At 49.4% G+C, this 14,925-nt stretch overlaps 1 protein-coding gene across 1 annotated transcript; it reads right to left on the bottom strand.

Annotated features, from left to right (window-relative positions):
- Positions 1-4,725: 4,725 nt before the first annotated feature.
- Positions 4,726-10,591, bottom strand: LOC123488270 (MANSC domain-containing protein 1-like). Its single transcript, XM_045219163.1, has 3 exons — positions 10,339-10,591; positions 8,804-8,953; positions 4,726-5,423 (listed from the first exon to the last, which is right to left on the bottom strand). Exons 1-3 carry the CDS (start codon positions 10,589-10,591, stop codon positions 4,726-4,728), a joined length of 1,101 nt encoding a protein of 366 aa, XP_045075098.1.
- Between the last annotated feature and the right edge of the window lie 4,334 nt (positions 10,592-14,925).

The following is a 14,925-nucleotide window of genomic DNA, read 5'->3' as shown; positions in this document are numbered from 1 at the left end:
ACTAAAGGACGATCCAGTTCAATAGAGCTATAGGCTAACTAAAGGACGCATCCAGTTCAATAGAGCTATAGGCTAACTAAAGGGACGATCCAGTTCAATAGAGCTATAGGCTAACTAAAGGACGATCCAGTTCAATAGAGCTATAGGCTAACTAAAGGACGATCCAGTTCAATAGAGCTATAGGCTAACTAAAGGACGATCCAGTTCAATAGAGCTATAGGCTAACTAAAGGACGATCCAGTTCAATAGAGCTATAGGCTAACTAAAGGACGATCCAGTTCAATAGAGCTATAGGCTAACTAAAGGACGATCCAGTTCAATAGAGCTATAGGCTAACTAAAGGACGATCCAGTTCAATAGAGCTATAGGCTAACTAAAGGACGATCCAGTTCAATAGAGCTATAGGCTAACTAAAGGACGATCCAGTTCAATAGAGCTATAGGCTAACTAAAGGACGATCCAGTTCAATAGAGCTATAGGCTAACTAAAGGACGATCCAGTTCAATAGAGCTATAGGCTAACTAAAGGACGATCCAGTTCAATAGAGCTATAGGCTAACTAAAGGACGATCCAGTTCAATAGAGCTATAGGCTAACTAAAGGATGATCCAGTTCAATAGAGCTATAGGCTAACTAAAGGACGATCCAGTTCAATAGAGCTATAGGCTAACTAAAGGACGATCCAGTTCAATAGAGCTATAGGCTAACTAAAGGACGATCCAGTTCAATAGAGCATAGGCTAACTAAAGGACGATCCAGTTCAATAGAGCTATAGGCTAACTAAAGGACGATCCAGTTCAATAGAGCTATAGGCTAACTAAAGGACGATCCAGTTCAATAGAGCTATAGGCTAACTAAAGGACGATCCAGTTCAATAGAGCTATAGGCTAACTAAAGGACGATCCAGTTCAATAGAGCTATAGGCTAACTAAAGGATGATCCTGTTCATGGGTGGCAGTTAGCCTAGCGGTTAAGCTATTAACCGAAAAGCTGCTGGTTCGAATCCCTGAGCCGACTAGGTGAAAAATGCCCTTGAGCAATGTACTTAATTTACCCTAAGTTGCTCTGGATAAGAGCGTCTGCTAAATGACTAAAATGGAAATGCAGCAAAGGGGATAGGACCATAATTGTGTCGTGTGCGTGTGTATGTGTAAGAGAGAGAATGCTTTTCATCACTTCTAGAGCAAGCAACAATTTTTTGACTGCAAAGCTTTGTGCGCTTCTTTATTTCAAAACCACTTCACTGTGAGTTAAAGTAGATAAAAAGGTACTCCAGAAACATTATTCAAAAATCACATTTTATTTTCTTACAAGAACTCAGTTAATAAAACATCTAATCCCAAAGTGATTGGAAAGCAACACGTCACAAAATAAGACAAAACTACACCTTACAAATTATCAAAGCAATACCAGTAATAAACAAGGTTATAATTTGGTGCAATTATATTAAATTTGGCTCCATGCTCCCGAGTGGTGTGACAGGTTTTAAAGTGACTGCGCTGCATGCCAATAAGAAGTCAGTAGTGGTTTCTAAGATAGCTGCGCTGCCTTGTGGTACATCCTTGTATTACATTAACGCTGCGCTGCCTTGTGGTACATCCTTGTATTACATTAACGCTGCGCCACCTTGTGGTACATCATGGTATTACATCTAACCTACCAGTGGGCATTCCTTCATTCCACTCTGTCAGTCAGTCAGTAATCTCACACATTCTTCTGTATAAGTGCACACTCGCTCGCATACTCACATAGTATACAATAGAAATCGACTTGTGAAAATAGTGTGCAGCCAGTGTCATCTACCTATGAAAACAATCTTACCGTTTAAAAAGAAGTGTATTATATCAAAAACATAGGATACCATAGTGCATCGGATTTTAAAGATTTGCATCCATCATTCTGTTCGTCCAGGACTCTGCCAGAAGCAAAGTAATAACCCAGGATATAGCACAGTGAAAAACATGAGTTACAGTCAGTCAGACATTTAGATTGGAGTTGGTGATTACAAAAAGCAGCCACAGACATCATCATATGGCTATAGATGGTTAACATGCAGAAGAGAAGGGAATCTCTTACTGTACCTTACACACTGTGCAGTTCCTCCTCATTAAAGGTCTCAGTCAGTTCCTCCTCATTAAAGGTCCCAGTCAGTTCCTCCTCATTAAAGGTCCCAGTCAGTTCCTCCTCATTAAAGGTCCCAGTCAGTTCCTCCTCATTAAAGGTCTCAGTCAGTTCCTCCTCATTAAAGGTCCCAGTCAGTTCCTCCTCATTAAAGGTCCCAGTCAGTTCCTCCTCATTAAAGGTCTCAGTCAGTTCCTCCTCATTAAAGGTCTCAGTCAGTTGTACCCTTATCCATTCCAGCCATTATTATGAGCCGTCATCCCTTCACCAGCCTCCACTGACTCTCCTGTACATAGAGGAGGCTATCACTTGGTGTCCCTATCTGTTTGCTTAAAGAGAAAGTTCACCCAAATGACACTGTCGCCTTTAAATTCAGAGGGTTCCTGAGTTGTTGGAATAGAGATATTGCTGCTTGAGGTTCTTTATTCCATAGCCCTCTGATATCTCTCTACTGTTCTAGAGCCCTCTGATATCTCTCTACTGTTCTAGAGCCCTCTGATATCTCTCTGCTGTTCTAGAGCCCTCTGATATCTCTCTACTGTTCTAGAGCCCTCTGATATCTCTCTGCTGTTCTAGAGCCCTCTGATATCTCTCTGCTGTTCTAGAGCCCTCTGATATCTCTCTACTGTTCTAGAGCCCTCTGATATCTCTCTAGTGTTCTAGAGCCCTCTGATATCTCTCTACTGTTCTAGAGCCCTCTGATATCTCTCTACTGTTCTAGAGCCCTCTGATATCTCTCTACTGTTCTAGAGCCCTCTGATATCTCTCTGCTGTTCTAGAGCCCTCTGATATCTCTCTGCTGTTCTAGAGCCCTCTGATATCTCTCTACTGTTCTAGAGCCCTCTGATATCTCTCTACTGTTCTAGAGCCCTCTGATATCTCTCTGCTGTTCTAGAGCCCTCTGATATCTCTCTGCTGTTCTAGAGCCCTCTGATATCGCTCTACTGTTCTAGAGCCCTCTGATATCTCTCTACTGTTCTAGAGCCCTCTGATATCTCTCTGCTGTTCTAGAGCCCTCTGATATCTCTCTAGTGTTCTAGAGCCCTCTGATATCTCTCTACTGTTCTAGAGCCCTCTGATATCTCTCTACTGTTCTAGAGCCCTCTGATATCTCTCTACTGTTCTAGAGCCCTCTGATATCTCTCTACTGTTCTAGAGCCCTCTGATATCTCTTTAATGTTCTAGAGCCCTCTGATATCTCTCTGCTGTTCTAGAGCGCTCTGATATCTCTCTACTGTTCTAGAGCCCTCTGATATCTCTCTACTGTTCTAGAGCCCTCTGATATCTCTCTACTGTTCTAGAGCCCTCTGATATCTCTCTACTGTTCTAGAGCCCTCTGATATCTCTCTGCTGTTCTAGAGCCCTCTGATATCTCTCTGCTGTTCTAGAGCCCTCTGATATCTCTCTACTGTTCTAGAGCCCTCTATCTATCTGCTGTTCTAGAGCCCTCTGATATCTCTCTGCTGTTCTAGAGCCCTCTGATATCTCTCTACTGTTCTAGAGCCCTCTGATATCTCTCTACTGTTCTAGAGCCCTCTGATATCTCTCTGCTGTTCTAGAGCCCTCTGATATCTCTCTGCTGTTCTAGAGCCCTCTGATATCTCTCTACTGTTCTAGAGCCCTCTGATATCTCTCTACTGTTCTAGAGCCCTCTGATATCTCTCTACTGTTCTAGAGCCCTCTGATATCTCTCTGCTGTTCTAGAGCCCTCTGATATCTCTGCTGCTGTTCTTAAGAGCCCTCTGATATCTCTCTACTGTTCTAGAGCCCTCTGATATCTCTCTACTGTTCTAGAGCCCTCTGATATCTCTCTGCTGTTCTAGAGCCCTCTGATATCTCTCTACTGTTCTAGAGCCCTCTGATATCTCTCTGCTGTTCTAGAGCCCTCTGATATCTCTCTACTGTTCTAGAGCCCTCTGATATCTCTCTACTGTTCTAGAGCCCTCTGATATCTCTCTACTGTTCTAGAGCCCTCTGATATCTCTCTACTGTTCTAGAGCCCTCTGATATCTCTCTGCTGTTCTAGAGCCCTCTGATATCTCTCTGCTGTTCTAGAGCCCTCTGATATCTCTCTACTGTTCTAGAGCACTCTGCTATCTCTCTACTGTTCTAGAGCCCTCTGATATCTCTCTGCTGTTCTAGAGCCCTCTGATATCTCTCTACTGTTCTAGAGCCCTCTGATATCTCTCTACTGTTCTAGAGCCCTCTGATATCTCTCTACTGTTCTAGAGCCCTCTGATATCTCTCTACTGTTCTAGAGCCCTCTGATATCTCTCTACTGTTCTAGAATACTACAAGAGGGGTCTGTTCAACGACTCTATAGTTATTGTGTTGTAATGAATGACAGTACATTGATATGTTATTAAAATGAAACTGAAGGTGTTTCTTATCTAATAGAAATGTGGTTAAAGAAACCGTTTAACTAAAACAGAGCAAACTGAAGAGATGAAGAGATGATTTTTGCATGGTGGTCCTTTCTTTCCCTGTGAGTCTTGTTCATTGTCTCTCTGGGTGATCCTTTTGTGAACCAGGACGTGTGTGTGTGTGTGTTGTGTGTGTGTGTGTGTGTGTGTGTGTGTGTGTGTGTGTGTGTCTGAGGGTCCAATCACACCTCATAGTGTAGGTCGTTGAGCTCCAGCCTGGTGTAGTGTCGCCGGTCGAATGACTCCATGGCCTTGCGTCCCACCACAGCCAGGGCTAGAGTCAGGATGGCCAGGCCCACCACCACTACAGCCACCAGGGAGCTCTTCAGAGCCCCCCGCCCTGCCACCTCCTTCCCCCCGCCCTGACCCTCTGTCCCTGGGGAGAATGGGTCTGCCTGGACCCCCTTGGGCACCAGCAACAGATCCTTTTCTGGTGTTGTCCTTGGGTTTAGGGGCTCAATGGCTGCTGGGGTCATAGTGGTGGTGGTAGCAGCAGTAGTAGTGGTGGTGGTGGTGGTGGTGGTGTGCTGGCTGGAGTCTTTCAGTAGTTCTGATGGGGTCTGGGTGTCTACGGGGTGTTGGTGCTGGAGGGATGGTAGCTGGGTGTCTACGGGGTGTTGGTGCTGGAGGGATGGTAGCTGGGTGTCTACGGGGTGTTGGTGCTGGAGGGGTGGTAGCTGGGTGTCTATGGGGTGTTGGTGCTGGAGGGGTGGTAGCTGGGTCTCTATGGGGTGTTGGTGCTGGAGGGCTGGTAGCTGGGTCTCTATGGGGTGTTGGTGCTGGAGGGGTGGTAGCTGGGTCTCTATGGGGTGTTGGTGCTGGAGGGGTGGTAGCTGGGTCTCTATGGGGTGTTGGTGCTGGAGGGGTGGTAGCTGGGTGTCTACGGGGTGTTGGTGCTGGAGGGGTGGTAGCTGGGGTATTTGGGACAGGTAAAGAGGTTGTTTTTGTTGTAGTGGCAGGATGTGGTTTGGGTTTTTTTGACGATTTGTTTGTTTTCTGGGGAGGTTTATTGGGCTTTCTGGTCATCTGTGTGGTTGTGGTTGTTGTGGATGTTGTTGTTGGAGTAGTGTGGACCTCTGTTAGCGGCCAGGATGTTGTTTGTTTTGTTGTGGCTTGTGGTAGTAGGTTGTTTGTTGTGTGTGGTTGGTTTGGTGGTAGTAGTAGTAGTAGTAGTGGGTGTGGTGGTGGTGGTTGGGGCTGGTAGTAGTAGTAGCAGTAGTAGTAGTAGTGGGTGGTGTGGTGGTGGTGGTTTGGGCTGAGTAGTAGTAGTAGTAGTAGTAGTAGTAGTGGGTGGTGTGGTGGTGGTGGTTGGGGCTGGTAGTAGTAGCAGTAGTAGTAGTAGTGGGTGTGGTGGTGGTGGTTGGGGCTGGAGTAGTAGTAGTAGTAGTAGTAGTAGTGGGTAGCTGTGGTGGTGGTGGTTGGGGCTGGAGTAGTAGTAGGTAGTAGTAGTAGTAGTAGCAGTAGTAGGAGTAGCTGGTCGGGTTGTGGAAGGTGGAGTAGGTATCTCTGTGGTGGGATGAATCAGACCTATGGAAAACATGACATCAGAACATGACTCACGCAGAGATGAAAGACTCTGTAAAACACAACAACAACAACAACAACAACAAGACAAGAGCACACAGACTTACTAGTGTGTCTGACACGGTGCCCTGTTCTCTATCTAGTACACTAGTGTTGAGCACCCTGTTCTCTATCTAGTACACTAGTGTTGAGCACCCTGTTCTCTATCTAGTACACTAGTGTTGAGCACCCTGTTCTCTATCTAGTACACTAGTGTTGAGCACCCTGTTCTCTATCTAGTACACTAGTGTTGAGCGCCCTGTTCTCTATCTAGTACACTAGTGTTGAGCACCCTGTTCTCTATCTAGTACACTAGTGTTGAGCACCCTGTTCTCTATCTAGTACACTAGTGTTGAGCGCCCTGTTCTCTATCTAGTTGAGCGCCCTGTTCTCTATCTAGTACACTAGTGTTGAGCGCCCTGTTCTCTATCTAGTACACTAGTGTTGAGCACCCTGTTCTCTATCTAGTACACTAGTGTTGAGCACCCTGTTCTCTATCTAGTACACTAGTGTTGAGCGCCCTGTTCTCTATCTAGTACACTAGTGTTGAGCGCCCTGTTCTCTATCTAGTACACTAGTGTTGAGCGCCCTGTTCTCTATCTAGTACACTAGTGTTGAGCACCCTGTTCTCTACCTAGTACACTAGTGTTGAGCACCCTGTTCTCTACCTAGTACACTAGTGTTGAGCGCCCTGTTCTCTATCTAGTACACTAGTGTTGAGCGCCCTGTTCTCTATCTAGTACACTAGTGTTGAGCACCCTGTTCTCTATCTAGTACACTAGTGTTGAGCGCCCTGTTCTCTATCTAGTACACTAGTGTTGAGCGCCCTGTTCTCTATCTAGTACACTAGTGTTGAGCGCCCTGTTCTCTATCTAGTACACTAGTGTTGAGCGCCCTGTTCTCTATCTAGTACACTAGTGTTGAGCGCCCTGTTCTCTATCTAGTACACTAGTGTTGAGCGCCCTGTTCTCTATCTAGTACACTAGTGTTGAGCGCCCTGTTCTCTATCTAGTACACTAGTGTTGAGCGCCCTGTTCTCTATCTAGTACACTAGTGTTGAGCGCCCTGTTCTCTATCTAGTACACTAGTGTTGAGCGCCCTGTTCTCTATCTAGTACACTAGTGTTGAGCGCCCTGTTCTCTATCTAGTACACTAGTGTTGAGCGCCCTGTTCTCTATCTAGTACACTAGTGTTGAGCGCCCTGTTCTCTATCTAGTACACTAGTGTTGAGCGCCCTGTTCTCTATCTAGTACACTAGTGTTGAGCACCCTGTTCTCTATCTAGTACACTAGTGTTGAGCACCCTGTTCTCTATCTAGTACACTAGTGTTGAGCACCCTGTTCTCTATCTAGTACACTAGTGTTGAGCACCCTGTTCTCTATCTAGTACACTAGTGTTGAGCACCCTGTTCTCTATCTAGTACACTAGTGTTGAGCACCCTGTTCTCTATCTAGTACACTAGTGTTGAGCACCCTGTTCTCTACCTAGTACACTAGTGTTGAGCACCCTGTTCTCTATCTAGTACACTAGTGTTGAGCGCCCTGTTCTCTATCTAGTACACTAGTGTTGGGCACCCTGTTCTCTATCTAGTACACTAGTGTTGAGCACCCTGTTCTCTACCTAGTACACTAGTGTTGAGCGCCCTGTTCTCTATCTAGTACACTAGTGTTGAGCACCCTGTTCTCTATCTAGTACACTAGTGTTGAGCGCCCTGTTCTCTATCTAGTACACTAGTGTTGAGCACCCTGTTCTCTATCTAGTACACTAGTGTTGAGCACCCTGTTCTCTATCTAGTACACTAGTGTTGAGCACCCTGTTCTCTATCTAGTACACTAGCGTTGAGCACCCTGTTCTCTATCTAGTACACTAGTGTTGAGCACCCTGTTCTCTATCTAGTACACTAGTGTTGAGCACCCTGTTCTCTATCTAGTACACTAGTGTTGAGCACCCTGTTCTCTACCTAGTACACTAGTGTTGAGCACCCTGTTCTCTATCTAGTACACTAGTGTTGAGCACCCTGTTCTCTATCTAGTACACTAGTGTTGAGCACCCTGTTCTCTATCTAGTACACTAGTGTTGAGCGCCCTGTTCTCTATCTAGTACACTAGTGTTGAGCACCCTGTTCTCTACCTAGTACACTAGTGTTGAGCACCCTGTTCTCTACCTAGTACACTAGTGTTGAGCACCCTGTTCTCTATCTAGTACACTAGTGTTGAGCACCCTGTTCTCTATCTAGTACACTAGTGTTGAGCACCCTGTTCTCTATCTAGTACACTAGTGTTGAGCACCCTGTTCTCTATCTAGTACACTAGTGTTGAGCACCCTGTTCTCTATCTAGTACACTAGTGTTGAGCACCCTGTTCTCTATCTAGTACACTAGTGTTGAGCGCCCTGTTCTCTATCTAGTACACTAGTGTTGAGCACCCTGTTCTCTATCTAGTACACTAGTGTTGAGCACCCTGTTCTCTATCTAGTACACTAGTGTTGAGCGCCCTGTTCTCTCTCTAGTACACTAGTGTTGAGCACCCTGTTCTCTACCTAGTCCACTAGTGTTGAGCACCCTGTTCTCTACCTAGTCCACTAGTGTTGAGCACCCTGTTCTCTACCTAGTACACTAGTGTTGAGCACCCTGTTCTCTACCTAGTCCACTAGTGTTGAGCAGGCCCAGCCTTTCTAGTTGAAGGGAGACGTGTTTACCTTTGAAGATGTCATAAGTGTTGATGCCATGTTCAGCAGCCAGGAGGGGGCAGTCCTGCTCATTCTGGCAGTGGAACAGATGGCAGTTGTGGTTGTTGGGAGGCTCAGAGGGCTTGTGAGGGTTGAACACAGCCAGGGTGCACGTTATACCTGAGGGGAGGAGAGCACAGCCAGACACGGAGGCTCGGCTCAGGGAGAAGGATTACGACTGACCATCCTTCAGTTGGAAAGATCCACCGCGTTGTCTCTCCTCTAACTGGACTGGGTGGTAATGGGTGGTAATGGGTGGTATTGGGTGGTAATGGGTGGTAATGGGTGGTATTGGGTGGTAATGGGTGGTAATGGGTGGTATTGGGTGGCAATGGGTGGTAATGGGTGGTAATGGGTGGTAATGGAGGGTATTGGGTGGTAATGGGTGTTAATGGGTGGTAATGGGTGTTAATGGGTGGTAATGGGTGGTAATGGAGGGTATTGGGTGGTAATGGGTGTTAATGGGTGTTAATGGGTGTTAATGGGTGGTAATGGGTGGTAATGGAGGGTATTGGGTGGTAATGGGTGGTAATGGGTGGTAATGGGTGTTAATGGGTGGTAATGGGTGGTAATGGAGGGTATTGGGTGGTAATGGGTGTTAATGGGTGTTATTGGGTGTTAATGTGTGTTATTGTGTGTTATTGTGTGTTAATGTGTGTTATTGTGTGTTAATGTGTGTTATTGTGTGTTAATGTGTGTTAATGTGTGTTATGTGTGTTAATGTGTGTTAATGTGTGTTAATGTGTGTTATTGTGTGTTAATGTGTGTTATTGTGTGTGTGTGTTATTGTGTGTGTGTGCTATTGTGTGTTAATGTGTGTGTGTGTGTGTTATTGTGTGTGTGTGTGTTATTGTGTGTGTGTGTGTTATTGTGTGTTAATGTGTGTTATTGTGTGTTATTGTGTGTTATTGGGTGTTATTGTGTGTTAATGTGTGTTAATGTGTGTTAATGTGTGTTAATGTGTGTTATTGTGTGTTAATGTGTGTTAATGTGTGTTAATGTGTGTTATTGTGTGTTAATGTGTGTTAATTTGTGTTAATGTGTGTTAATGTGTGTTAATGTGTGTTATTGTGTGTTAATGTGTGTTAATGTGTGTTAATGTGTGTTATTGTGTGTTAATGTGTGTTATTGTGTGTGTGTGTGTGTGTGTGTGTTATTGTGTGTGTGTGTGTTATTGCGTGGTATTGCATGTTATTTTGTGTGTGTGTTTGTGTTATCGTGTGTTATTTTGTGTTATTGTGTGTTATTGTGTGTGTGTTATTGTGTGTTATTGTGTTAATGCGTGTTATGGTGTGTTATTTTAGGTTACTGTGTGTTATTGCGTGTGTGTTTGTTATTGTGTGTTAATAGCGTGTTAATAGTGTGTTAATAGCGTGTTATTGTGTGTTATTGTGTGTGTTACTGTATGTGTATTTGTGTTTTATTACATGTTATTGTGTGTTATTGCGTGTTATTGCGTGTTATTGTGTGTTATTGTGTGTTAGTGTGTGTTGTCTCTTCCCTACCTGGCTTGACGTCCTCTGAGCAGCAGGCCAGAACACAGTCTCTCTCTGATTGGGCGACTCTGGAGTCCATGACGGTGGTTGGTCGAGCCAGCGCCTGACGGACATTCACTGTGGCGTTCTGATGCTGTCTGGAGAAACACGTCTCCGCGTCCGACCCCGAGACAGGGCCGGCGGCCGCCAGCATCAACATGGTGACCAGGAGGAGCGGTGATGACACCCTGGAGGGGAGGATACGGGTCACGGTGGGGATCATGATGATGTCACAGGTCCACGGGGCTCTGGTTGGTCGACACACGCCACGCCCTCAAGGTCGACGGCAGGGGTGGGCAGATTCAGACACTCCTGTAGAGGGTAAAGGGCAGGGGTCAGGGGTCAGACACTCCTGTATAGGGTAGTGGGTAGGGGTCAGGGGTCAGACACTCCTGTAGTGGGTAGGGGTCAGGGGTCAGACACTCCTGTAGAGGGTAGGGGTCAGACACTCCTGTAGTGGGTAGGGGTCAGGGGCCAGACACTCCTGTAGAGGGTAGGGGTCAGGGGCCAGACACTCCTGTAGTGGGTAGGGGTCAGGGGTCAGACACTCCTGTAGAGGGTAGAGGGCAGGGGTCAGACACTCCTGTAGTGGGTAGGGGTCAGGGGTCAGACACTCCTGTAGAGGGTAGAGGGCAGGGGTCAGACACTCCTGTAGAGGGTAGAGGGCAGGGGTCAGACACTCCTGTAGAGGGTAGGGGTCAGGGGCCAGACACTCCTGTAGTGGGTAGGGGTCAGGGGTCAGACACTCCTGTAGAGGGTAGAGGGCAGGGGTCAGACACTCATGTATAGGGTAGTGGGTAGGGGACAGGGGTCAGACACTCCTGTAGTGGGTAGGGGTCAGGGGTCAGACACTCCTGTATAGGGTAGTGGGTAGGGGACAGGGGTCAGACACTCCTGTAGTGGGTAGGGGTCAGGGGTCAGACACTCCTGTAGAGGGCAGGGGTCAGACACTCATGTAGAGGGCAGGGGTCAGACACTCATGTAGAGGGCAGGGGTCAGACACTCTTGTAGAGGGCAGGGGTCAGACACTCGTGTAGAGGGCAGGGGTCAGACACTCATGTAGAGGGCAGGGGTCAGACACTCATGTAGAGGGCAGGGGTCAGACACTCATGTAGAGGGCAGGGGACAGACACTCATGTAGAGGGCAGGGGTCAGACACTCATGTAGAGGGCAGGGGTCAGACACTCATGTAGAGGGCAGGGGTCAGACACTCATGTAGAGGGTAGAGGGCAGGGGTCAGACACTCATGTAGAGGGCAGGGGTCAGACACTCATGTAGAGGGCAGGGGTCAGACACTCATGTAGAGGGCAGGGGTCAGACACTCATGTAGAGGGCAGGGGTCAGACACTCATGTAGAGGGTAGGGGACAGGGGTCAGACACTCATGTATAGGGCAGGGGTCAGACACTCATGTAGAGGGTAGAGGGTAGAGGGCAGGGGTCAGACACTCATGTAGAGGGTAGGGGTCAGACACTCATGTAGAGGGCAGGGGTCAGACACTCATGTAGAGGGTAGAGGGTAGAGGGCAGGGGTCAGACACTCATGTAGAGGGCAGGGGTCAGACACTCATGTAGAGGGCAGGGGTCAGACACTCCTGTAGAGGGCAGGGGTCAGACACTCCTGTAGAGGGCAGGGGTCAGACACTCATGTAGAGGGCAGGGGTCAGACACTCCTGTAGAGGGCAGGGGACAGACACTCCTGTAGAGGGTAGGGGACAGACACTCCTGTAGAGGGCAGGGGTCAGACACTCCTGTAGAGGGTAGGGGACAGGGGTCAGACACTCCTGTAGAGGGCAGGGGTCAGGGGTCAGACACTCATGTAGAGGGCAGGGGTCAGACACTCCTGTAGAGGGTAGGGGACAGGGGTCAGACACTCCTGTAGAGGGCAGGGGTCAGGGGTCAGACACTCATGTAGAGGGCAGGGGTCAGACACTCCTGTAGAGGGTAGGGGTCAGGGGTCAGACACTCCTGTAGAGGGCAGGGGTCAGGGGGTCAGACACTCATGTAGAGGGCAGGGGTCAGACACTCCTGTAGAGGGTAGGGGTCAGGGGTCAGACACTCCTGTAGAGGGTAGGGGACAGGGGTCAGACACTCCTGTAGAGGGTAGGGGTCAGACACTCATGTAGAGGGTAGGGGACAGGGGTCAGACACTCCTGTAGAGGGCAGGGGTCAGGGGTCAGACACTCATGTAGAGGGCAGGGGTCAGACACTCCTGTAGAGGGTAGGGGACAGGGGTCAGACACTCCTGTAGAGGGTAGGGGTCAGACACTCCTGTAGAGGGCAGGGGTCAGACACTCCTGTAGAGGGCAGGGGTCAGACACTCATGTAGAGGGCAGGGGTCAGACACTCCTGTAGAGGGTAGGGGACAGACACTCATGTAGAGGGTAGGGGACAGGGGTCAGACACTCCTGTAGAGGGCAGGGGTCAGGGGTCAGACACTCCTGTAGTGGGTAGGGGTCAGGGGTCAGACACTCCTGTAGAGGGTAGGGGACAGGGGACAGACACTCCTGTAGAGGGTAGGGGTCAGGGGTCAGACACTCCTGTAGAGGGTAGGGGACAGACACTCATGTAGAGGGTAGGGGACAGGGGTCAGAACTCCTGTAGAGGGCAGGGGTCAGGGGTCAGACACTCCTGTAGTGGGTAGGGGTCAGGGGTCAGACACTCCTGTAGAGGGTAGGGGACAGGGGACAGACACTCCTGTAGAGGGTAGGGGACAGACACTCCTGTAGAGGGTAGAGGGTAGGGGACAGACACTCCTGTAGAGGGTAGGGGACAGACACTCCTGTAGAGGGTAGGGGACAGACACTCCTGTAGAGGGTAGGGGTCAGACACTCCTGTAGAGGGTAGGGGTCAGACACTCCTGTAGAGGGCAGGGGTCAGACACTCATGTAGAGGGCAGGGGTCAGACACTCATGTAGAGGGCAGGGGTCAGACACTCATGTAGAGGGTAGAGGGCAGGGGACAGACACTCCTGTAGAGGGCAGGGGACAGACACTCCTGTAGAGGGTAGGGGACAGACACTCCTGTAGAGGGTAGGGGACAGGGGACAGACACTCCTGTAGAGGGCAGGGGTCAGACACTCCTGTAGAGGGTAGGGGACAGACACTCCTGTAGAGGGTAGGGGACAGGGGACAGACACTCCTGTAGGGGACAGGGGTCAGACACTCCTGTAGAGGGTAGGGGACAGGGGACAGACACTCTTGTAGAGGGCAGGGGTCAGACACTCCTGTAGAGGGCAGGGGTCAGACACTCATGTAGAGGGCAGGGGTCAGACACTCCTGTAGAGGGCAGGGGTCAGACACTCCTGTAGAGGGCAGGGGTCAGACACTCCTGTAGAGGGCAGGGGTCAGACACTCCTGTAGAGGGCAGGGGTCAGACACTCATGTAGAGGGCAGGGGTCAGACACTCCTGTAGAGGGCAGGGGTCAGACACTCCTGTAGAGGGCAGGGGTCAGACACTCATGTAGAGGGTAGGGGTCAGACACTCCTGTAGAGGACAGGGGACAGACACTCCTGTAGAGGGTAGGGGTCAGACACTCCTGTAGAGGGCAGGGGACAGACACTCTTGTAGAGGGCAGGGGTCAGACACTCCTGTAGAGGGCAGGGGTCAGACACTCATGTAGAGGGCAGGGGTCAGACACTCCTGTAGAGGGCAGGGGTCAGACACTCCTGTAGAGGGCAGGGGACAGACAATCTTGTAGAGGGCAGGGGTCAGACACTCTTGTAGAGGGCAGGGGTCAGACACTCCTGTAGAGGGCAGGGGTCAGACACTCCTGTAGAGGGCAGGGGTCAGACACTCTTGTAGAGGGCAGGGGTCAGACACTCCTGTAGAGGGCAGGGGTCAGACACTCCTGTAGAGGGCAGGGGACAGACACTCCTGTAGAGGGTAGGGGACAGGGGTCAGACACTCATGTAGAGGGCAGGGGTCAGACACTCATGTAGAGGGTAGGGGTCAGACACTCATGTAGAGGGTGGAGGGTAGAGGGCAGGGGTCAGACACTCATGTAGAGGGCAGGGGTCAGACACTCCTGTAGAGGGCAGGGGTCAGACACTCATGTAGAGGGCAGGGGTCAGACACTCATGTAGAGGGCAGGGGTCAGACACTCCTGTAGTGGGTAGGGGACAGGGGACAGACACTCCTGTAGAGGGCAGGGGACAGACACTCCTGTAGAGGGTAGGGGTCAGACACTCCTGTATAGGGTAGAGGGTAGGGGACAGGGGTCAGACACTCCTGTAGAGGGTAGGGGACAGGGGTCAGACACTCCTGTAGAGGGTAGGGGACAGGGGTCAGACACTCCTGTAGAGGGCAGGGGACAGACACTCCTGTAGAGGGTAGGGGACAGGGGTCAGACACTCCTGTAGAGGGCAGGGGTCAGACACTCCTGTAGAGGGCAGGGGTCAGACACTCCTGTAGAGGGCAGGGGTCAGACACTCTTGTAGAGGGTAGGGGACAGACACTCCTGTAGAGGGCAGGGGTCAGACACTCCTGTAGAGGGCAGGGGTCAGACACTCTTGTAGAGGGTAGGGGTCAGACACTCCTGTAGAGGGTCTAGAGGTCAG

Source organism: Coregonus clupeaformis, unplaced genomic scaffold, assembly GCF_020615455.1.
Source record: "Coregonus clupeaformis isolate EN_2021a unplaced genomic scaffold, ASM2061545v1 scaf2108, whole genome shotgun sequence".
NCBI classification, from domain to species: Eukaryota; Metazoa; Chordata; class Actinopteri; order Salmoniformes; family Salmonidae; genus Coregonus; species Coregonus clupeaformis.
The sequence above is the reverse complement of the archived record's forward strand: the minus strand, read 5'-3'. Positions and strand labels throughout refer to the sequence as shown.

What these genes read in the sequence shown, in the direction of transcription:
- LOC123488270 (XM_045219163.1), bottom strand. Translation starts at nt 10,591, where the DNA reads ATGATCCCCACCGTGACCCGTATCCTCCCCTCCAGGGTGTCATCACCG. An exon ending in CTCAGAGGACGTCAAGCCAG is followed by an intron (nt 8,954 to 10,338) that starts GTAGGGAAGAGA and finishes TCCTCCCCTCAG; the next exon opens with GTATAACGTGCACCCTGGCT. An exon ending in CACTTATGACATCTTCAAAG is followed by an intron (nt 5,424 to 8,803) that starts GTAAACACGTCT and finishes AACACCCCGTAG; the next exon opens with ACACCCAGCTACCACCCCTC.